The following is a 24111-nucleotide window of genomic DNA, read 5'->3' as shown; positions in this document are numbered from 1 at the left end:
GTCTGCTACTCGTACATGCAAAGTTTTCAAATTTACTATGTATGTGTTATGTGTATGTGTTGTTCTCCGGTTTGGTTTTTTTTTTTTTTTGTTTTGCTTTTTTTTTTTTAATATTCCATTCTATTCATTTGAATTGCGTACACTAAGTAGTAATGTAGTTGTAGCGGCTGTTGTTGTTGTTTAAGGATATAAGGAGACGCCAGCCAACCTGACTAGTTGAACACAGCAACAACAATAAAAAAATACCAGTCAACTAGTTCAACGTGCATAAATGTATATATGTATGCATGTACGTATGTATGTGTATTTGTTTGTATAATCTGTCGATGTATTTATTATGACTTTGTATAGCTTATTTAAATGTGAGTTTACTTTGAATCAATGATTGAGTTTTATGCCACGTGTGCTTGCTAAGAGCACATATACATATATATATATATATATATATATATATACATACATAATATACATAAGACACAAACAATCTAATAAAAATGTACGTACTAAGGATTTTTTTTTTTTATTAGGTGAAAGGTCTGCTGGTTGGGTTAGCACCTAAATGGCATTTTAGTCTGGCATTTAGTTATCTGTACATAAGACGATTGTGTCCGGGAAATAGGGTATGAGAGTAAAAAGTTTATATAACAAACCTTAAGCCAGACAAAACACTTGTGTTATCAGACGCATATGCACACATACAGTCGCACTGACAAACACACACTCAAACAAACACCCGTATATGCATGCAAGGGAGAAGTATATTGTGATGTTTACATATACATTAATATTGCTAAGAGTAAGTTTATATGTCATAAGCTTTCACCTGATTATGTATAACTTGCAGAAAGTCTCCCTCTATTTCTATCTCTCTCTCTCTCTCTCTCTCTCTCTCTCTCTTACTGGAAATGTTTAAAAAACAGAACGTTAATGTTCGCTAAGGGTAATGGTGACGACGAATACGGTAATGATGACGTTACAAGACTTGAAATTTTAAAAAAGTATAGGATAAAATAAACTTCGTTTTAGAAAAAAAGAAAAAACGAAAAAAAAAAAAACGTAATCATAGTGATACACACACCTACGTACATAAAAACAAACACACACATACGCATACATACATACATACATACATATATACGTGCATACATACATACACATATATATATATGTACACATACAGAACGCATATGCACATACCATCATATGGATGTAACTCAACACTTTTTTTCATTTTATAGCAGCCATGCAACTCTTCAGAAAATGATAAAAGAATGTCAGACAGAGATTCATGTACAAACACTCACATACACTTATGCGCAAAAAAACTCTATTTACCGGCTGTCTTGTCTTGTTTGTTGAGAAAGAATTAATAAAACTACACACTCGCGCACATACAAATTACTTTCTTATTTACACTCGAATAAAAAGCCAAAGAAGCAAAAAAAGAAAAAAAAAAAAAAAGAGAAGAAGAAGAAGAAGAAAAAGGGAAACCTTCGCCCCGTCTTTCAATTTTTTGCTGTTTGAATATGTGTGAATTTTCCTTCTCTTTTTATTTGTACTTTTGCTGTGTATTCACTTTACGGCATGTGTTTGTGCATCCTTAAGGATTCTGTAGAGCAGAAAGAAAAAAAAAAAAAAAAAAAAAAAAAACAGCAGAAAGGAATAAGAAAAAGAATATAAATCATTCAAGTGTAGCTCATTCTTTTATGTGTTCGCTTGATATCATCATGCATATACACATATATACACACACACACACACACACACACACACACACAGAGAGAGACACAGTTTTACGCTTACACTTACTACGTGGCGTTAAAGTTTAATGTATTGCAACATCTTAAATGCGAGACCGTATGTAAATATGTTCATATGTTTCACACAAAAAGCGGTAACATATTAATATAGGGTTATATGCAACGCAAAGCTGAAAAGAATTCATTTACAAATGAGTGCATAAATGAATGAATGAATAAATTTCTGAGTAATATAACATGCGAATATAATTATTAATGTGTCTGTGCCTGTGTGTGTGTGCGTGTGTGTGTGTGTATATGCATCTTCCTGTTGCTGTGCTCAAACAGCAAATGATCGTTAAATTACGGTAAATTTTCTTTTTTATATTATAACACAATAAAGTTAAAAATTATGCGGTTTTCTTTATCGCTTCACCAAAGAAAAAAAAAAAAAAACATATCAGAAAATTATGTTCGGTTACGATCGACTTCTTTTTACCACCCATTACCGTTATCCTATAAAAGATTGCTAAAAATTAAAAATATAAATTCATATACTTACTCCGCAATATCGGGCGAGTGCGGTTGAGTTTATTAACGAGCAAAAGACACGGAAAACAAGTACATCTGGGCTTCGCAGCCGTGTTCTTCGACTCGCTTACGCATTTTCGCATTCTTTTGCAAATTTTTAGGCGGCACTTCGTTCTCTGCAAACCGGCCGGAAAATGTGTGCCACAGACACGACAAAGTTGCGCGCACGAACACATGGGCAGACTCATAGACGGACATGCTTAGATGAATTGCGAATTTGAATCTGGCAGAGGATACATGTAGGTCTCGGTTGGCTATGGAGGTATTGAACGAGACTAAATTTCGATATATTATGATATTGGATAGCCGTTGTCAATTCTTGCCATTTTTGTCTAGGCACCGCAGCGGCGTCGATTGAAGATACGTTCACATATCTGTGCATTTATTTGCCATAGTTTATGTGTAATGAGCAAAAAACCAATTGTTTATTCGTTTTGAAAAGCAGAGATGTTGTCCGTTTATGTAATACAATAGGTGCGTGCTTCGATCGATTCGACCTATTATTAAGGTGAATCAGCGCGCAAGAACTTCCAATGTCTCTGCCAAATTTGAAGTCGATGTCTTCATTTTTGCGGGCTGCAGAACGCTTAGAACCACCATTACGGCTGAGAGATACGGGGAGAGAAGGACTTACTTACTCAAATCGATTTCGCTCTCAATGCCAATCAAGAATGCATACACATTGTGGGATTTTCAAAGCATCCTTGAGGGCGTTGCAAATGTTTTGATGAAGTGGCTATACCTCTCATCCTTCGGTGATGGGTGCACAAATAACGAGAAGCAACTAAACTACGCGAAAACAAACATACATATATTTACATAAACGCTTATCATAAATAGTTCGAAATATAAAGTAAAGAGATAAGAAACTAATTCCTCTCTATTGATTATAATAATTCCAACTTGGGGAATATGTTGTCCATTGTAGAATGTTTTCTAACCGTACAGACGGATGTGTGCCTTGTAAGATTAAATTTTTCCCTTTTTCGTTTTTCTAATATACGTTAACAAATTGTCGGTAACAGATTAATGTTAGGTTCGAAGGATCACAATTTTCGATTTTGAAAATCTTTTTACTCACAATGTTGTTGTATCCGACAACCTTCTTAAACTAAAAGTGATTCGTAGCTAATAAGCGACTAATTTTGTTATACAAAATGCATTTGACTGGCGAGAATGAAATTTTCGTTCGCGCGAAATTTTACTTTTTCGCTTAGGCAGTACATTGTAAACTCAAAGCAGGATATAGAACGGTACGAATGGCAGGTTCGTAAAGACGACCTTTCCAAAAAAATATTTATGAAAGCGACATTTCTTACGTTTGCACCTCGCAGTTGGAATGTCCCGCCTTCGAAACCGCTATCAGCAGACATTATTTTTTCCAGTTAGCACTGCTTTCAATAGATGACTAATTGTTTGCTCGAACAGCAAGAGGAAAGCGGAGAAAGAGGAGAGGAAGTCCGCATTGCAAAGAGTGGACAGACGTGGACAGTATTAGTCGATATTCGCAGACAAGATGCAATTTCACGTACGATTTCGGACTGTCCATATTAGCACTTAGGCCGAGAAAGTAGCTCATAGCTGAGTATGGTCGTGTAAAAGAGAGTCTTTTTCATCCACTGCATATATCCATTCTTTCTTCAGGCCTAGCAAGACAACGATTTTGAGTAAGATGACATCTCAAAATCAATTGGAAAAGGTGTCGCGCTATAATCTTGGAAGTAAAGTAGTAAATGAAAATTTACGTTTGCGTGTTCAGTGCTTAGAGGTCGCTTTAGTTCGAAATAAGTGATCGTGAAAAGGGAACGCAATAGCTGTACTCGATTTCCTCCGTAATTTCTTTTTTAAAGAAATACGAAATATTTCGCCTAACTGTATAGCGTTTCGCTCTTGGGCTTACATGCACCTCAATAATTTTTTCTCTATTTTATTATTTAATAATTTCTTTTTATTTTTTAATTTTTTTTTTTTCATCATTCATCATACGCGTATTCGGGAAAATATTATTTAAAGATGAAAACTAGCCTCCTGACTGATGACGCTGTTGCTAATGCCGCTTACCGTGCATAATTATCAATTCCACAAATAACAGAAACCACTTAGTTTATCCACAATGTGCACAACTGCCAGGTTACACTATGAAAAGAATCATTAGAGAATGAATGTGTATGAATGAATGCGAATTTAGAGAAAGAGAAGAATAAGTTCACCATGAATACCTTTTAATAGTACATAATTCTTTCTACTCTACTGCGATAATAATAATAATAATAATAATAAAATACTGGCTCAAAGCATAAGTTGTATGAATGGTAAAGCAATCTAAGGGTAAATGTCGCCACACAATAGTAAAATGGAGCGAAAAAAAGGAGAAAATACTTCTATATGTACCTGTACATACATTGTAAATATATATTATATGTATGAAGTAATTTCCTTTAAACGTAAGCTGGCTTTTCTTCGAGCAAATTGAAAAAAAAAAAAAAAGAAGAAAAATCATTAACGACCGGTTATATGAGAAAGCGGTAGAAGAAGGTGAGCATATATATATATATATATATATATATATGTAGAGCTCCGGCATAATGATGACGACGATTACTCGGCGTGGCTGTCGACACTTTAGTAACATTTAACTTTTTCTCTTTCAATGTGTATACTAAATAAATACAAAAAAAAAAAAAAAAAGTTAAAAAAAAAGAAAAGCAAAGAGGAAAATATATTTTAAAAGGCATAAAAGAAATCTCAGGGGGTGCATGAGAAATTCAACTTCACAGCCACTAGACAGGATGTACGGTAGAGAAGGGGATAGAGAGAAAAAAAAAAAAAAAAACAAAAAAAAAGAAGAAAAAGAAAAAGACTGAAACTAAATGACTGAACAACGGTTGCTCATAGGAAAGTGAAAAATTGCGAGGGGACGAAAATGGTGAATGAAAGGCTGAAAAAAAGGTATTTATTATAATACAAAATGGGTCTTCGTGATTTCAGTTTTCAGTTTTTTTTTTATTTTCCTTTTCATTCAACATTTCTTCGGCTATCTTCTTATATCAATCCGCACAAAATGGGGTATATTAACTTTCTCGTATGATTTGTACTATTTGACCTTGTCTCCCTTACCTCCGTTATCACTCTCGTCGTGCGTGCCTCTGAAAATAAGGTGCAATGGGAAAGAGGCATACACCAAGTCGGGTATCAGTGGCCACAATGCTGGCGTTGATAGGCCCGATTGTAGACTTTCATTACACAAGGGCTGTTATGCTTACGATATACGTAAACAAAAGATTCCCGACTTATCGTCGAAAGCCTAGTCGAAAATTGTTTAGCAAAGCTTTACTTGGCAACAGTACGCAAACACATTCTAGAAAATTCCATTTAAATCATTCACTTTAAATCCAAAGGTGACCTTAACTCGCTGATACGAATAATTTCAGAGATTCCATGATTTGCTTGCGTGTAATATTGTCGTCGTTTCGAGATGGCTTTCTAGGAGGATTTTACGCTGGAATCATTTCAGAGCAATTATTTCTTAATTTTGTTTTTAAACAACCGATTTACGGGATCGATCAACTGCGCTCATAATCGAAATATTTTTGCCTAAAATAATTGAAAAAAAAGAAGAAGAAGAAGTCGCCGTTAAAGCATTTTCTTTTATAAATATGTGGGCATGTTAATCCAAACAATTGAATTTTTGAGTATTCAATGCATCGAATTAAGGATACAACCGCATCATACCGCAGTTTGCCATTTAATGAGTTCTTTTCATTCTCATTATATGAGCAATGCATGTTTTTCATGCGAAAGAAAGCCACAAAGTTCCGCTTTTCAGAATTTTCTTCCTCTTATTCATGTCTTATATGTCGGGCAACAGTATTAGGTAGCTAGAGCTGTCATTGTAGCTAAAAATCGGTTCATTTACTCATTAACTCTTTTGAGAGATTTGAAAAGATTTTCGAATTCTAATAGTAAATGGTGCGCAGACGAAATCAATGAAATCTGAAAGGAATGTATATTGGAGTCCTGTTGATAGATGATATTTAAGATTCGTCTTATGACTATGATACGCGATTTAAACTTGAACCGGCAGTGATATTGAAATTGTTATAACTTGAAAAATAGCTCAAGCATTTTAAATTAAATTTCAACAGACACTCTATGGATGTGCGCCCATATGTGTTGCATTTCTGTTTTTTCTACGCAATTTCTATACCTATGTAGAGGAAGGTTTGCAAGTTTCTGCTTTCGCTAAAACGAACATTGAGTTTTATTATAAAATTAATGAAGTCTATCTACGTATGTGTGTGTGTGTGTGTGTGTGTGTGTGTGTGTGTGTATGCACACATACATAGTTATTTAGATGCATAGACGGAAAATAATTTGCGCATCCGCCTATGTGTGTGCGTTGACATATGATGTATGAAATTATAAATTTTCTTCTATTACAAGCGGTTAACAAGTTCAAAGGCAAATGTGACGTTTTGAGCGTTTTCTTTCCTTTGGGTTTTTTTTTTTCAAATCATTAAATATTTAAAAAGCATTTCACTTTTCTGTCGGCTGGTGCTGCTGGTGTTGCTGTCTCCAGGTTTCTGGCTTAGTTATAGAAATGGCGCTCACTTGAAAATAGTAATTTATCAAGAGAGCGAACGATGTGGCTGTTATTGTTGTTACTGTTTAGAGTAGCATTTATTAAAAAGGCATTACTTGCCCTAACATCGTCATCATTTAGTGGCAATCGTTGTTTTCGCCAGCGTTTTAAATAGCGTTTTCGTTATGTACATAAAGTCTGCATGATACCAAATCGATTTCGTACATTATCTAATATGTATGGGTGTACGGATTTGCTCGCTCATATATCTACAACTATGTTGGATGACGACAATGATGATGATGATGATGATGATGATGATTATGAGAATGTTGATAATGATAATAAAAGCTTGCTCATAAAGTATTGAACACAAAAGCCACAGTCACAAAACATACATTTTCGCAGGCATACACAGAGAGACGATGTTGTTGTGTTGCATGCCTGAGCTGACGTAGATAACGCGAAAGTACAGGCAAAGCCCAAAACCCTCCAGCCCGTTGCAATATTGTCATTGGCGTTGGTAGCTAAGGGACTGAACGAGCTGTTTATATACAACTCAACTCGAAAAGACACAAAGTCGCAATTTTGCTGTTGCTGTTGCTGTTCTTGTGCAATTTTTAGTAGATAGTCGTTTTATTTTTTTTGATTTTTTTTTTTTGATTTTTTATTTATTTTTTCTTTTGCTACCGTTTGTTTTGCTCGGGTATCTTTCAAAAATGCATCATTTATCATTTATATCAGTAAACTATAACAAACGCACTCCCACCACTCGCATTGCTACTTATTCCGTACGAGTGTATTAAAGCATAGTAATGTTAGCAGCCCGATTGCTTGCCAACTCACCCACCCCAGCCCACACAAAAAATGGTTAGGGCTAAGTTTTTGTACACAATTTTCGTTTCTATTTATGGTTTTTGTATGAGTTTCCTTTATGGGTTTTTAGCCGTGCGCTTAACTCATAAACTTCCGTTTTGCGGTTGCTAATGTTAAAATCTATACTAGCACTAGTACACGGTACGGTTAATACCATACAAATGTACATGTACATAGGTATATGTTTCTGCATGGAATTGCAGTCGGGAAATGTCAACTTTATAAACTATATACACGACTGTTATATATGTGTTGAAACGTCTGGGTTTTTTCCTCTCCTCTTCTTCTCAACCCCCGTTTATTTTTCCGTCTTCTTGTCCGTTTTAAATCTATCTAATAAAGTATTGACGGTTTCGCTTGAACACAATTTGATTTCAATTCAATTTAATACAAAGTTTAATGTTAAACGCTAAAGGATTTCTTTAATATCACAACGAAATAGATCTCATTATTTAACGCTTAGCATTCAAAACATACTTTACTTAGTGTCCATTCAATTGCCTCTTGATTTATATTTTTTTTGTTCTCGCTTTTATTATTGCAGCTGTATGCAGTTTGGATTGTGGATCGAATGGTGTCTGCGAGTCGGGCAAATGCCATTGTATGCCTGGCTGGACTGGAAATCTATGCGATCAACTGCCCTGCGATGCCAGATGCTCCGAACACGGCCAGTGTAAGAACGGTACTTGTGTTTGCTCCCAAGGATGGAATGGCAGACATTGCACATTGCGTAAGTGTTACGAAAATATGCAGAATTCCTTTTCTTATTTGCTATCAACGTAAAATGGCAAAAATTCTTAGTTTCCTTTTTGTTTTTTTTTTTTTTGGGTTTTTTTATTCATAGAACGAATATGCAAAAACAGATATTTGAGAAAATATTTTTACATGCATGGGTTGCTTGCAATAAAATTCATTTGCTTCTTTCATTATCTAAGAAATAAAAACAAATTTAAATTTTTGCGACATAAGTTTTTCTGCAAAAAAAATCAATGCAATCAATGAAAGTAAAATCAAAACAAATAGAATCCGGTGTGCGGTGTGCTCCAGTGTTAACCAGTAAACTGCTAGATCGATGCATAGGTAATATTCGGACTTTTTCCCGCGTCTGCGATTCTCTTTGGCCTGTCAAACTGTGATCATTCGTTCATTTTTTAGATTACATGGCGTCTTTCCCTGAAGGGTAAACACTGTTTTCTTATAATTTAAATGAAATTTATTAGATCGAATGTACGTATGTCGTTTTTCTGACTAAAGCTATGCGGCCTCACTGCAAGACATCTCGGATTACTGGACGAAAAAGTGCATGATTGATTTTCATAGACTTTTATCAAAAAAATTCACCGAAGCCAAGAGCGTTTTTCGCTCATCATCGGCTGACGTAGCACCAGTATTTTTATTAGATATGTTTTCTGTTAAAATCTTGAATTCCTTTCCTCAAGTTTAACTGACAGATTATTACAATTTTTGGCCAACACTGAATGATATTAATAACTGCCATCACTGCCATCACAGGACAAATCTTGCACTATAGTGGACCACGGCGCTACATCACAATACTGTTATCACAATATATATATATATATATATATATGGGCCGTTTAAAATAAGTCGTTGTATGGGGAGGATTCCAAAAAGTGGCCCGATCTGAACCATTTTAAATAGCGTTCATCAAAATTGCGGCTTGCAGGTTGAACGCAGGAAAACAATACGGGCAGACAGATAGACCGATGTTTAAACCGATTCAGAAAATGATTGCGCAAAACGCCTCTGAATCGATTGATACAATAAAAGGTGGACCTACCTCAAGTCCTTCTAGGCGTTGCATACATCCGCCCACACTTAATATGTCCTTGTACCACAAATGGAGCGGAGCGTAACGACATAACATAAAATTGACTGAACTCAACGAATCAAAAAGAATTTCACGCTTCTCTAGACCCTACGGCTAATATTTGAACGTATTTCAGTGATAAATGCAAGCTTCGAGAAAACTGATGTAAAATAATAATGTTCGAAGTGTTTTAAATATCGTAATTGTAATCAAAAAATGCACTTTATGAGCTGAATGAAGAATTCGGTCCTTGTAAACGTTTTTAGATATTATTCTTGAGTATTGAACGCAGCGATTTTAACTCACATTAACGCACAGCAGTTCTTGGGAAGAAATTACTATTTAGCTCACATTCGAATTCGACGCCTAGCTTAACTGAAAACTTTGATAGTAATTACTTGAATGGATTTACCGCCGGACGATATTCCCTTCGGTTGTTCTTTCTATTTTTTTTTTTTTTTTTTTTTTTTTTTTTTTTTTTGCATAAGCTAATGCTTGACATGTCGCTTTAAATTCTTATTAATCCTTGCCTGTGTTATAGCGAGAAACGTTGTCAGAATTTGTAAATAACAATAACAATAACAATAAGAATAAGAATAAGAATGACAATAATAACAAATCGTCGTAACAAATGCAGACATTGATACAAGTTGTTAAAATTCAAAGTTTCATGTAAATAAAATACGAAATGATGGATGCGCAACTAGAAGTCTTCGCTGAATAAATGATAATCACGTGCACAAATAAATAAGCAGTAGTTGGTTGTCTCCTAAACATATGATGTATGCATACGAGTCTAGTTCGCTGTCATTATCATTATCATTGCTTTAACTGTACAAACGAAAGCCAGCTAAGAGGTAATTGGATGACAAGACAGAGACAGGGATACAGTACTAACAAGTGACATCAATGTTTAACATGCACCCGGGCAAGGACTACAGAGCTAGCAATATGATAAAACATCGCCATGATAGCGACATTGTAATTTTTCTTTCTTTTTTTTTCTTTGCTCTTTTTTTTTTTTTTTTTTTACCCTACTTAAAGCACATTAAAAAGCAAAAGCACAAGAAAAAAAAAAAAAAAAAAACAAAAATAATACGTTTTTTTTAAATAAAATGAATTTCGCCGTAGTAGAATTAGTTACATGGATATATTTCAGTTAAATAAACCCGCATTACTACAAACACTTATGCACGTATGATGTGCATTTGTTTTCAACTTCTCCAACTTCCTGATCTCGACTATGCATTGTACATGCATGTATATATATATATATATATATTTATACTCATGTACGTATTATGCGCATATAGTAGACACTGCTTGTAATAGCATGTTGTGACATGTGTCGTATAAGCTCAGCGAGAATTTTTAACTTCAATTTGCTTATCATGAATTCTAGACGAATTTAAAAATTTTTTTTTGCTATTTTTTTTTTTTTTTTTTGTAGATTTTTCGAACTTTTTTCGTCTTTTTTCTTCCTCTTTGAGAATTTTGTGTACGAGTACTAACATATGCTGGCATATATTGAAAGTTCTGTCTTTATTTTATTTTTTTTATTTTTTATTTTTTTCGATTATTATTATTATTATTTTTTTGGTGTAAGAAGTTTTTCACACTTTTTAATATCGACTCTGCAATGTTGTGTACTTGGCTCTGTATTTCTTTTGCAATCTTTCTATGAGATTTGTATAAAAAGACAGCACCGAAGAGAACAACAGCAACAAAAACAATAACAACAACAACTAGTCAATTGTACATTAATATTGGCAATATTTTATAAAAATTGAAAACTTTTAAATTGTTGTTTGTCATATTGCAACAAAAAATGAAAGGGAATGAAAAATAAGTAAAATAAATAACAGAAACCATTATTATTATTATTTTTATTATTATAGTAAAGCTAAGTTATATTGAAGACGAAATGGGAGAAACAAAGTTTTTTAAATACATTGAAAATTGCTTTACTGCTATCGTTTGTCATGGCAACATAGTCGTAACAAGAACTTTTATTGCTTTCTCTTATGTCATATTATAAGGAAATTCGCATAAACAACAAAAGAGTAATATATTCGCCTAAGGACGAATCTTGCGCATATACATATCTCAAGTTAATTATCGCAAATCTTTTTCATTCGATCAGCCGTTCAGGCGATCAGGCGATCAGGCGATCAGGTGATCAGGCGATCATTCCCGCAGGGACTAAAACTTGCGTTTCATATCCGTCATCGAAGGATGACGAGTATATTCATTTCGTCAAAAGGTTTGCAACACCCAGACGAAAGTGTCTATATTCTTACATCTGCATGCAATTCTACACCAATTTAAGCATGTCTATCTGTCTGTCTGTCTGTCTGTCTGTCTATCTATCTGTCCGTGTGTGTAACGCCTCCTGTTCGCAAAAATGTAGCTATCAGCTTTAACGTCCATGCAAATGCTGGAATTGCTTGTGCGCAGGCTGGTGCGGAAAATGGGACAAATTGGTCAAGGCAGACGACCACCGTACAACATAATCTAAGACCAAACACAATTTCGTTTTTGCTCATTACTCACGAAATATACAGAAAATAAATGGACGAAAATCTGAGCGTATATTGTGTGGGTAATGGTGCGGCACCTGCACTAAAATAGAAAAACTCGACCACGCCTATACAAGGTTATAAGGTATCATTAAATATTTGTTGTTTCATTTTTTTTGACGTTTTCTACTTATTACTCATAAGGTAGACCGGACTGTTGAATGTTGAACATTATTCTATGCATTCCTCACATTCCTCACAATCGTACGATCTTGCTGAAGCATGGACTTGAAACCCACATATATTTTATGATATCTCTGATACTCGTTTTCAAATATAATCTGATGTCTCGGCGATAAATAAAATAAAATAAAATAAAATCGCATTTATTTTCCAAAAATTAAATACGAAGAATGATAGCTGATGACTAAAGTTTTCCAGGGCACTTGATTACAAAGTTCTATTGCTCTTCATGAGTAACGTATGACTTTTTAATAACTTATGTATGACTTTCTAAGTGAATTGAGGAGAGATGACATTTTGCGCTATAACGCTTGATGTCCTATTTTGTACATCCGGTTGTCCCTGTCCAGGTATTCCATTTAAGCTGGTGTTGCACAAATGGCAATAATATAATCTATTGTTATTATATCACTTCTGAATTTCCCGCATAAGTCTGTCTCTATTTCTTGCCTCATTATGTGCCTTCAATCCATTTATGAAAAGATCCGCTCGGACTCTGTAGGTCTATCGTATTGTCCCCCGCTACAGTCGCACGGTTTCCGTCTATATGTTTTTGTGCCCAATTACATAACAATATCTGGGTGGTGGGTTATTATATTGCTTGGTGTCTCATGGCTGCTGCTACTACTTAGTGACGTATAATTTTTATCTATTTTCGGCAAGATTGCTGCGATAGGGCAGCCTTTGTGCGACTTAAAGTATATCGTTAAGTGTTTAACCTGCGCATCTCGCAAATTCGGTAGATTCGTTATATCGCGGTTCACTTTATTATTATTATTATTATTACTATTATGATTATCATTATAATTATTATTCTTGGTATCATTGTTATTATTTTAATTAGTTTTTCTTTTTTTTTGCTCCCAACGAACTTTCAATTTTAAGGCTGTATAGAGCAGCATATGCATCACGCAATTTATCATATATGCGTTATGGGTAAAAACGTTGATATAATACATATTGCGTTTATGTTAATATAGTAAAATATTAATAAACATTCACAAAAGGCAACGCACGAAAAAGACGACTAATATAAAATATGTACATATTTGAATTTTGCATCCATTAAATATGCTTTTCATACATTCGATTGTATTCTCAGCCATTTTGCTATTTTACATATAATAATATATATATATATATATATATATATATATATATATACATAGATTTGTATAAATTGTGCAGTGCTTGATAGATTCTTGTGCAACCTGTGTGCGCGCAAGCCTTGAATTTAATTAAATTTATTTTAATTTTTCTCTCATTTTCTTTTTCTTTTTTTTTTTTTTTTTTTTTTGCATTTTCATTTTCATTCATTTATTTATTTTTTTGTTTATTGATTCTTTTCGCATTTTAGCTGGCTGCGAGAATGGCTGCTCACGTCATGGTCAATGCACTCTTGAAAATGGCGAATATCGTTGCGATTGCATTGAAGGTTGGGCTGGGTCAGATTGCTCAATTGCATTGGAAATGAATTGCAAAGACAATATTGATAATGATGGAGGTAAGTTGTGTTAATTTATTTCCGTTTTGCATACAATTAATGAATTATTCAGTGCTATTTTTATAGTTACGTTTATTATTGTAAACCACATTCACAAAAATGCAAACAATGAAAACTTTTTATACCCATTTATATTGCCTGTATATCAGTTTTTCTCTCTTCTCTCTTCTCTTTTCTCTTTTTTTTTTTTTTTTTATTGTACACATGAATTTATTACATTTATTCTTATTAATCCGTTAGAGTGATCTGTGTGGGATAACATTTTTATGATAGAGTTAGTTACCTCGCAAAAAGGAAAAGGAAAAAGAGAAAGAAAAACAAATTAAACTTCAGTTATCTTATGTGTCAAGTTTTATGATCAGACATCTGCAGACATCGACAACGGACTAAGTTCTTAGCATAGTTTCAAAGTCGAGTAAAAGCTCTTATCCTCCCTCTAGCTAAAGTCTAAGCAAGCCGCACAGAACCCGCATGGTTTCTGCTTAACAACATTGCGATTATTTGCTAGACTCGCTTCGTAAAGAAAAATAAATCAAATTGATAACAAAATCTCAATGGGATGAATGTATGGAAAAAAATAAAAAAGTTTACCTCGCATACGAAAGGAAAATAAATAAAAGAAGGGAAAAAGAATTGATAAACGTGTTTTATAGTTCAGGTAAAATTTCACAGTAAAGCAAATAAACTAAAAGCAAAATCTACATTCGATTTGAGCCAATCGAATCGGTTATTCTGTTAGGTCATCAAAATCTCGACCCTGCTTACATAAATAATGGAGAGGAAGAAAGCTCCCTTACCTAAGCCTAATTTGTTAATGACATAAAAATAGTTTTATTACCTAACTCTAGAGATAAAAACTAGTTGTTGTAAGAAGGAAAAGTTTTCGCTTTCAAATCCCGCGTTGCCCCCATGCAAGGATTTCGCCTTTTTAGTTTGTGTTAAGTCTATAAAGTCGATTAATCATGAAAAAGTGCACGCTTTCATAATCGTTTCTTCAAAAAACTTTTGACACAATTTGCTTTGCCCTCACCTCAACATATGACTCTTGCGATTGCTATAATTTTCACATCGTTCTAAACTATAGGACATAATTCCCTATGTTTTCCTGCCCAACAATGAACAATACTTTTTGAATGGAAGAGAACATTACTGCGTTGAATGATAAAGTTCCGATAAATTGCATTGATCGGTTGTGGCAAATGAAACGAGGAACCAACAATCAGCTTACGGTACAGTTTTTGTGAAAGCTTGAACGAATTATATACCGACCAGAAGTGCTTTCAAGACACCGGTTTCACACAGTCATACAATATTATAATGATGAAACTATATCGTATGTTGTTATGCGACATTGTAGATAGAATCAGAATCCACGAGATGGGTTGGCTTTCAAAATTTGATGCTTTTCGAATACTGTACATGTCGGGGTATATTGTAGAAGACCAACGTGAACTTTCTTCAACATTGTTGTGTGTATGGATGTGTGTGTGTGTGTGTGTGTGTGTGTGTGTGTGTGTGTGTGTGTGTTAAGTTTTTGCCGATCTCTTTCTCAATATTGCAAACGTAATATATGCACACACACACACACAAATCTCAGAATGTGCTTCAGAATGCGGCACATGGTGTAATCAAATGTATAGACAGACAGATTTGCATTTGGTTAAAAAAGGCAAATGGAATTTTATTTCTGTTAGTTTTTTGTCTATTTTTGTTTACCATTTTGCTTGGTGTTCGGAGTACAATTCGTCCTACTGCAGCTATTGATGTTCTCAAATTTTATTATTTACTTTTATTTTCACTCTAATTTAATAACTTTATCAATTTCATTTCATTTGTTGCCTGTTTGTCTGTCGAGTTGAAAGAAAAATAAATTCAATTATCAATCATGTTTTCATAAGCTTTTCGAAATATTTACGTATATGTTCTCTTCATGTTCAGGGACAAAGAGAGAGAGAGAGAGAGAGAGAGAGAGAGAGTGAGAGAGAGGGAGAAAGAGTGTTTGTTTATTTAAATTTGTTTTTATCTCTTCTGTACTTGCATAGAATCTACAAAATATTTTCGTCAATTAAATATTTTGAAATGCTTCAAATACACAAGAAGTATTGTAATCAATGAATCGATTATAATAAATTCAAGGTATATTTAAGGAAAAGAATAACGTCAGGCTATCAATTTTAAATGTCATACTTCTTCTAGCACCGTTGACCATTCTTTTTATCTACCTCGAAAATTGCTATTGGCTTTTACCTCTCTCTCTCTCTCTCTCTCTCTCTCTCTCTCTCTCTCTCTCTTTCATTGTTGACACACTCGAAAGAAAAGCAAATAATAATAAGATATTGATTGCCCTCTGATTATTTGCTATTAAAGCCTCGTAAGGCTTGTTCGCAAAATACACTTTTAATCAACTTTAGTTTTTTACTTATAATTCTCTTTGACTGAGCGCGATGACGTAATAATTCTTTCATTTCGAAGCTTCATATTCATTTAGATCGCTTGTATTATATTTCATCAAATATTGTTTTCATTCATATTAAGTCAGTGTTACAAACTAGTAGATCGCTTTAGTATGCTAACAAGTGCTGACGAATGTATAAGAGACCCAACTCACAACCAACTCTAATACAAATTGATAAACAAAAAGAAAATAAAAGAAAAGTACATATCAGTAAAAGGATTCGTAGGTGTTTTTTTTTTCGATGAGAGAAAAACCACACTTAAAACAAATCATGTTACTTTTCTAATATAATTTATTAGAAGTAGATTTTGATTGATTTTTAATTTTAATGCAAGCATCTTTAAAAGAATTTAATAAAACTCTGCATACACACGCTATACATGCTGTTTTAATTAAATACATTCCCGAACTTGATAAGTCCGCGAACGAGAAAAGTCCGCATGGAAAACTTTCCAATTGTCAATTGTTTGATTGGTCTAGTCTTCCGAATGCTAGCATCGCCGTACACGCGAGATACCTAAATTTGAAGTCACGTTTCGTCCATACATTGAAATGACATTTAAATACTCGCCACCAGCCTACAGTTATTTATATAAAAATTTTCCCAAATAAGCTGTTATATGGGAAGTGCTCGAAAATTTGGACTGATCTGAACTAATTGCAATAGTATTCCATTGGTCCATGGACCAAAATACAAGAGTGGAACAAGTTTCATCAAAATAGCTCGAAAATTTGCGGCATGCAGGCTGAGCACAATGTCATAAGACGAAAAGGAACACAGAGACCCTTAAATCAAATCGCGAAGTGATTCCGAGTCGAGCGATTGATATAATAAAAGATGAATCTATCGCAAGTCATTCTGTGTTACCCATATCCACACATCCTTAATATACCCTTGTAGAAGAGTGTAGGATACCGATAGACCGATTTCCCGGTTTTATATTCGCTTCAAAGCAAAACCAGGTATTATTTGAAAAGAATGGTAAAAATACTACAACGTTGCTATTATAATTTATGCTTATCGCAAAAAAAGTAAATCCTAGCAATAAATTTTACTCATTTTTCTAACAGAATATGAACGCCATGTCGCATAGCCGAGTCTGCGCTGCACCCCGTCTTGCAAATCTCAATACAGTATTTGATCGTAACTAGAATGAGTATTTAGTCGGTAAGGGCGTAACACTCGGGCACACCATCCCTTAAGCTACGGCCAATCTTTGTCTCTTCCCCCACATTTTTCGGACCATTCCCGTGTTGCACGTGTCACGAAGTAGTCCCTGAGTGATTAGTCACAATAAAAAAACAACGGAAATGGTATCAATTTTTGACGGAGACACGGCTCGTTGCATTTCGAGCCCTTTTTTCTTTGCACAATCCTTTACAACGGTTTGAAATTGCTTTTGTTTTTGTTCAACGTTTCACAACCCAATAGTATTCCAACATGAGATCAGCCGGTCTTTCTAACTTTTATAAAGATTTCATCGACTCCTCGATCGCGGTGACCATATATTTTCAAAACTAAGCGTTAACGCCTTGTTCGCAGTATAATATTTGGTTCGTTTTCAAAACGCAATCACTCTTCACCGATGAATAAATCTTGCATCTTTTTCTTTTCTCCGAGTTATTAACGGCATGTCGTTTTCACATCCGCATTTCGCATGCGTAATAGTATGACTCGGTGAGATTGACATAGTCTAACTTCCGGGATTCTAAGGCCGTCGATCATCGAACAAATGACGAGAATTTTTGTCGTCCTTTTTTTCTCCATATCGAGGGTGAAAAACGTTGTTCCCCTCCTTCTTTTTCAACATCGGTCGTAATGTGCCTGTCTTATTTAAGTCATGGCGGCGATGAAAAGCTTTCATCTTCGCTGGGAATCGAAAATTGAACGCATGGCTTCAACCTCAATACAAGTGAGGTTGTATAGAAAATTGGAAAGAATTTCGGACACCAGAATTCCTTCGAGAATATCATATATCATTGAAGTGGGAAGAAGGATTCATTCAGATTGATCTTTACCAAATTAGAAACGAATGGCATATGTAAATCACTGAACTGAAGGTGACTTCGCGCAATTGGTTTTCATCATCCGTACATCTTCCTCAAGCTGTAATTGTTTTTCACCGCTTTATAGATCTAGGGAGGAAAGCAAAATTCAAGGATGCCCTACTACGCTATACTAAAATGCGCATTGTAAATAACATACACACACGAAATTCAAAATTTTTCCATTGTTTTACAAAAACAAAAGTACCGTCACGAAAGCAGGCGTAACCTGCAAAGTAATGCTCGGGATGTCGCGAAATTGTAATAGATTTCGTTTGAAGGCTGCTACACTAGCTAAATGCCATACGGAGGCGTTAATAGTCATCCTATATCCGGTATGCCATCCTACAAACTTATTGAGTGATAACTTATATACTTGTATATGAGAATATATGAGGCTCACCTTGCACAACGAGATGGTATACACAGGTCTGATATGTGTTTTATTTTTGTATTCTTGTTGAATTCGTATACCATATTTTATCCTGAATATTATGTCAAACAGGTTTTTATTTCTGTAACACACACTATTTAGTAGCTTAATAAACCAAATTTTAGTGGAAGGCTTTTTTCCTACATACGTATTGAAATTGCGGTATCTCCTTTAGGGTTAATATTGAAGGCATTCTTTCTTCAAGTATGTGATCTTCGTTTTTCGTTTTGTAACTTCCACTTATACGTTACCAACTTTACCATTTGCCAGGGAAACAATTCATGGGAAAACAATTCAAAGACACGCTAAAATATGTCTGTTCATCGTTGAGCATTGTCGCCTACGAAGCCACGAACGTAGTTGCGCCTATATTTTCAATTATTTTACCCAACAACAATCACTGAAACTATCGAAGCACATTTTGTCATATACGTCACAAAATACAAATAAAATGGATTTGTGGTTTCTGCATCTTCGCGTCATATCCTTCCTAAACAAGCTTATTACATATCAAGTAGAGAGGTGAAATGCACATCTTCGTAAAACTAAGTCGTAAGTCGTATAGGTTGAAGTTAAGATTTGAACATGTATCTGCATGTATTAATTCTTAAAAAAAAAAAAAAAATCCTAAAAAACTTCGACGAAATGCCACGGGATTTAACTCTACTCGAATAAAACAAAACGCTCGCTTCGATTCCATTTCCCTTCTATTGTAAACGCCAACGCATATCATATGAATAAAGCATATTGTAGGGCTTGTGAAATATTTATTATGTGTTTCTGATATGTATTTAAATGTACATGTGTTGCTACCGAGCACATGATGTAGTGTTTACGGTTGCTATTGTCATTTAATATCGCCGCATATGTGTGATGTTTGTTATTTATTGAATAAATGTCTGAGAGCTTTTAAAGAATATAAATTGACATGCGAAAGGGCTTACGTGTGAAATTTATCCCAACAACACTATCATGTGAGTGTGTATATAGGAAAAATTTAAAACTTCTACATGTTGATAAAGAGAATTTAGAACTAAAAAGGGATTTCTTTTATGTCTCTTTTTAACTTTTTTTTTAAGACTTTGGGTATGAAATAATATTCAGTCAGTGCATAAACGTTAACGGTGTTTACTGTCTCAGCTAACGTGCATAAGCTGTAATTTCTAAAGTGATAACATCCCCACTTTCCCCCCAAAATGAAGCGAAAGTTTCCTTTGCAACACTGCGAAATATTCGCCAGGGATGTCACGAAGTATACACATCCTAGATCTCTATCGAATTTTAATTACGTTTACCAAACTGCGCCTACATGACTCTCCAAGTACTGCTTGAGTTCTTAAAGCGACAATGTTAAACTAATTGTGCGGACATTTATCATATGATCCATGCAATTACGTTTACCTTTTTCCAATTTCCTTCTGCGCTATCATTAAGGCGTAAAGTATGCTATTTCTGGCTTGTCATATAAATATTTGTAATCTAACAATCAAGAAAACAGTAACTGGTCATCTCACGACCGTAATAGCAACTCCAATAAACTAAATAACTGTACTCTTCTCGTAACGCGATTATACGCAAGGCGAATTAATGGCGACCCGCATTTATCGACTACATTAGACTCTTGCGTACGGTCATGCGTACGCGCGCTTAATAATAATTGAAAAGTCTTTGATAAACGGTATACCCAGGAAAAGACGCTGGAAGCTGGATATCTCTTATGGATAATATATTCATCAAATTGTCGGAAATGTTGATAATATGTGCATAATTTGCAATTAAATTTTTCTAATCATTGTAAGATATTTGCAAGGGATTAATGCAATGCACGATTTAATAATAAGTAGAATTTGTGGCAAGGGTTAAACGTGGGTTCCTGCCTGAAAGGCTTAACCCCACGGTGGCCCAAGCCACTTTTAAGCGTACTACGCCCCCTGGCGAGTTAGACAATCCCCACAGAGTAGGGGCCTAAACAGCACCAGAGTCCAGATCAGTTTATTGTGTATGGAACAATAAACCCCACTCTGGTGAATGGCGAGGCCTAGCTGCACTCAATTGTTCCATTTTAGCTAGGAACTCGCCAACCACAACCACCACGAGTACTCCCCGATGGGCCGCACCCAAGCAGTCAGGACTCACAAATTGATCAACTGACTGCTTCCGCCATAAGGCTTCCACTGTGCTGTCGATCAATTACCACCATTACCCGCAGGCATCCGTGACATGTGTTCAAAAGTAAAAATAGGTAAAAGGGGAAAACTTATTCGTCATATCCCTTTTCCATTTTTGAATGTATTAATTAATTTACCAGACATTTTCTATCAATCGGCCTATCGGACGGAAGGCCGTCCGTCAATTCCTTTTTGCAGTAATAGTATAATTAATTTATTTATTTATTACGACTTAAGGACAAAGTCCATCATATACCCGCAGGCATACGTGGCTTTGTGAGGCGAGCTTCCTGACCCCCGTGGCTCCCAGTTTGTTTTGCAAAGCCTTATGGCATACTTTGGGCGGTTGTTAAAAACAACCGTACTTGCCAGCCCCAAGTGAACTACTTTTCTTCAAGATATATAGGTCTCGGGTATTGCACTGAACATGGTAGACTAGTCTAATGCACTCTACCATGTACTCGCTAGATTACTACCTTCATTGTACTTAAATACCATTCAATATATTTCCTCGGTAGTAACTAGCTTATTGAGTAAGAGCTCTTCTTCCAGCCAACCCCTCCACCATCTCTCAGAAACTCGTCGCCGAGTTAGCAGCCCAAAACCTTAAACTCTTCTTAGCCGGCCGAAGCCGTTGCCCGGGGATCACCGCTGGGAGGTGAGAGTTTCGGCACATCTATGCTTCCCATCAAAGCATAGTTCATCTCCCCAAATAATAAGTAGAAAAAGGAAAGCATAAAGGTTTTTAATGTTTACTACCTCCAGATTTGATGTTGAGGGAGATTTTGAAAAATTTATATGAAACGTGAAGCCATAAATTTCCATAAGCCATTGCTCCACTTTTATGAAACATAAATATTTCATATCTTTCAATACCCACATAACCGCTTTTGCAAGCAAACTCTCATTCCATATATGTGTCTCTTTCTCTATCTATATATATATATATACACATATATTAGGGAAGTGCAAAAATATTTGCTTGTTTTGTGCGAAAACAATCGCAACTGCGGTAAGCAAAATGTGAACTATTTCACTTAATGGCATCGTTATTGAGCAATATCCGGGGAGAAAATATCTTTACTTTTGGCCAAAAAAACTTGTATTTCTTATATAAAATGATGGAGCGAAGATTGTAAACATTTAAACAAATCAATATACGATACCTCAGATTACGTTTAGGTTATGTTTACGAACTCTGGAAATTGTTTCTTTCGGGCGAATGAAATTTTGCGAACACGGAAATTCTTTTTAATTTCGAACAGATAAGTAGGACTATTCTGAATTGATCGGTTCCTTTCTGCTATGTTGTATGTGTTATAAAAACTTGACAAAATTATTGTAAAATGATAGAAAAAGAAAACGGCAAGAACTTTTCCTCCTAACCGATATATAAACCAATGTCTTTGTTTTCAGATGGCATGACTGATTGTTCGGACAGTGAATGCTGTTCGCATCCGGCCTGTGCCGAGCATATAATGTGTTTATCTTCCAATGACCCGGTTGAAGTTTTATTACGCAAACAACCCCCTTCGGTAACGGCATCATTCTACCAACGTGTCAAATTTTTGATTGAAGAGAATTCCGTGCAATCTTATGCTCATATGGATGAGTACAGCGAAAAGTAAGTACAAATGTTTACCATTTCATAATAAACGATAGAAATAATAATAATAAAAAAAAGAAGCAAAAAAAACCATAATAAAAATTTAGTTGAAATTTAAGAAAAGCAAAAAATTTCCTAATCTTTTAACTAATTAAAATAAAAAAAAAAAAAAAAAAAAAAAACAAAACCAAAAAACTAAGTCTTGAAAAGCTTAATTAATTAATTTTTGAAATACATTTTATGGTTTCCATTTTAATTTATATTACAAGAATGCACCATAAAATGCTTTTATTTTCTATAGGAGGTATTTTCTTTCTAGGGCACATTTCGGTTTTTGTTTTTTTTTTTTTCGTCTCTTTATTACAATAATTATTTGAACAATTTTTTGTTTAATTAATGTTTAAAAAAAAAAAAAAAAGCTGGTGCAATGAAGAGAAAAAGCTCAAATATATTTACATAATAATTATTTATGAAAATGTTGGTTCCTTTTAATTTTTCTAAAACTAAATTTTTTCATTTTATTTTTTCTATATTTTCAATAAGTATTTTATTCAATTAATTAACTGTGCATAATAAATATTTAAAAAAGAAAAAACATTAAAAAAAAAAAAAAAAAAAAAAAATTATATAAACAGTAATTAATTATTATGTTTTTTTACGCTTTCGTTTTTAACAATTAAAACACAAAAAAAAAGAAAAAATTTTACGAAACAAAAAAATGTATAGAAGAAAAAACAAATTTATTTAAACCCTAAACTGAAATCCTTACAATCCTTTACCAAGTCCCCTCAATGAGTCAGTCTATCATTTATGCGTTGGAATGTAAGTTAAAAAAAAAAAAAAAAAAATCGAAGAAAATCCTGATTTTTCATTCAGTTTTGTCCACAATTTTACTTCGTTTCAAAATATTTTTTCAAAACTTTTTGCTTTCACATTCATAATTTTTCCAAAAACATAAATAATAACAAAAAAAAAGAAAAAAAAAAAATCATTAAATATGTTTAGCTAAAAACATAAAAAATTTAAAAAAAAATCTTTTTTTGGTTTGAGCTTTTTCTTTTCTTGCCGAACTTTATATAGGGCTTTGAAACTAAAAAAAAAAAAAACAAAAAGAAAAAAATAAAAAAAAATCCAAATAAAATTAGAAAAAAAAGAAAATTAAGGAAAATTTTTATAAACACTTCTTGAGTTTGATTTGTTATAACATTTTTGTTCAGTATATACTTAATTTTTTATTTTTTAATTTTTATTTTTCTTTCAAAGAAAATTTCTTTTTATATATTCTCAAACGAAATCCAAAGCGATAATAATGATAGCACCTCATTGAGTATGTGTGTTGTCTAGTGTTTTACCTCCTTGTGTTTGTCTTACCCCAAAAATCAAAAACAATATAATGATAACAAATAATAACAATAATAAAATACATAAAAATTTTCTTGAATATATAATAAATTTCAAAAAAAAAAAAGAAGAAAAAAGCAGAAACAGAAAACAGTGAAAAACAAAAACTAAGAAAAA

General features: G+C 34.0%; 1 protein-coding gene across 4 annotated transcripts in view; it reads left to right on the top strand.

The window, feature by feature from the left end:
• LOC119644242 (teneurin-a) overlaps positions 1-24111 on the top strand; it is a 444303-nt gene that overhangs the window by 330672 nt on the left and 89520 nt on the right. For all 4 annotated transcript variants that reach the window (XM_038043783.1, XM_038043776.1, XM_038043796.1 and 1 more), the window contains 3 exons: positions 8333-8518; positions 13739-13885; positions 22404-22611. In XM_038043783.1, coding sequence (XP_037899711.1) covers positions 8333-8518; positions 13739-13885; positions 22404-22611 — 541 coding nt within the window. The remainder of the gene's footprint in view (positions 1-8332; positions 8519-13738; positions 13886-22403; positions 22612-24111) is intronic.

This window comes from Glossina fuscipes, unplaced genomic scaffold (assembly GCF_014805625.2).
Source record: "Glossina fuscipes isolate IAEA_lab_2018 unplaced genomic scaffold, Yale_Gfus_2 0, whole genome shotgun sequence".
Lineage (NCBI taxonomy): Eukaryota > Metazoa > Arthropoda > Insecta > Diptera > Glossinidae > Glossina > Glossina fuscipes.
This window is presented reverse-complemented; position numbering and strand designations above follow the sequence as displayed.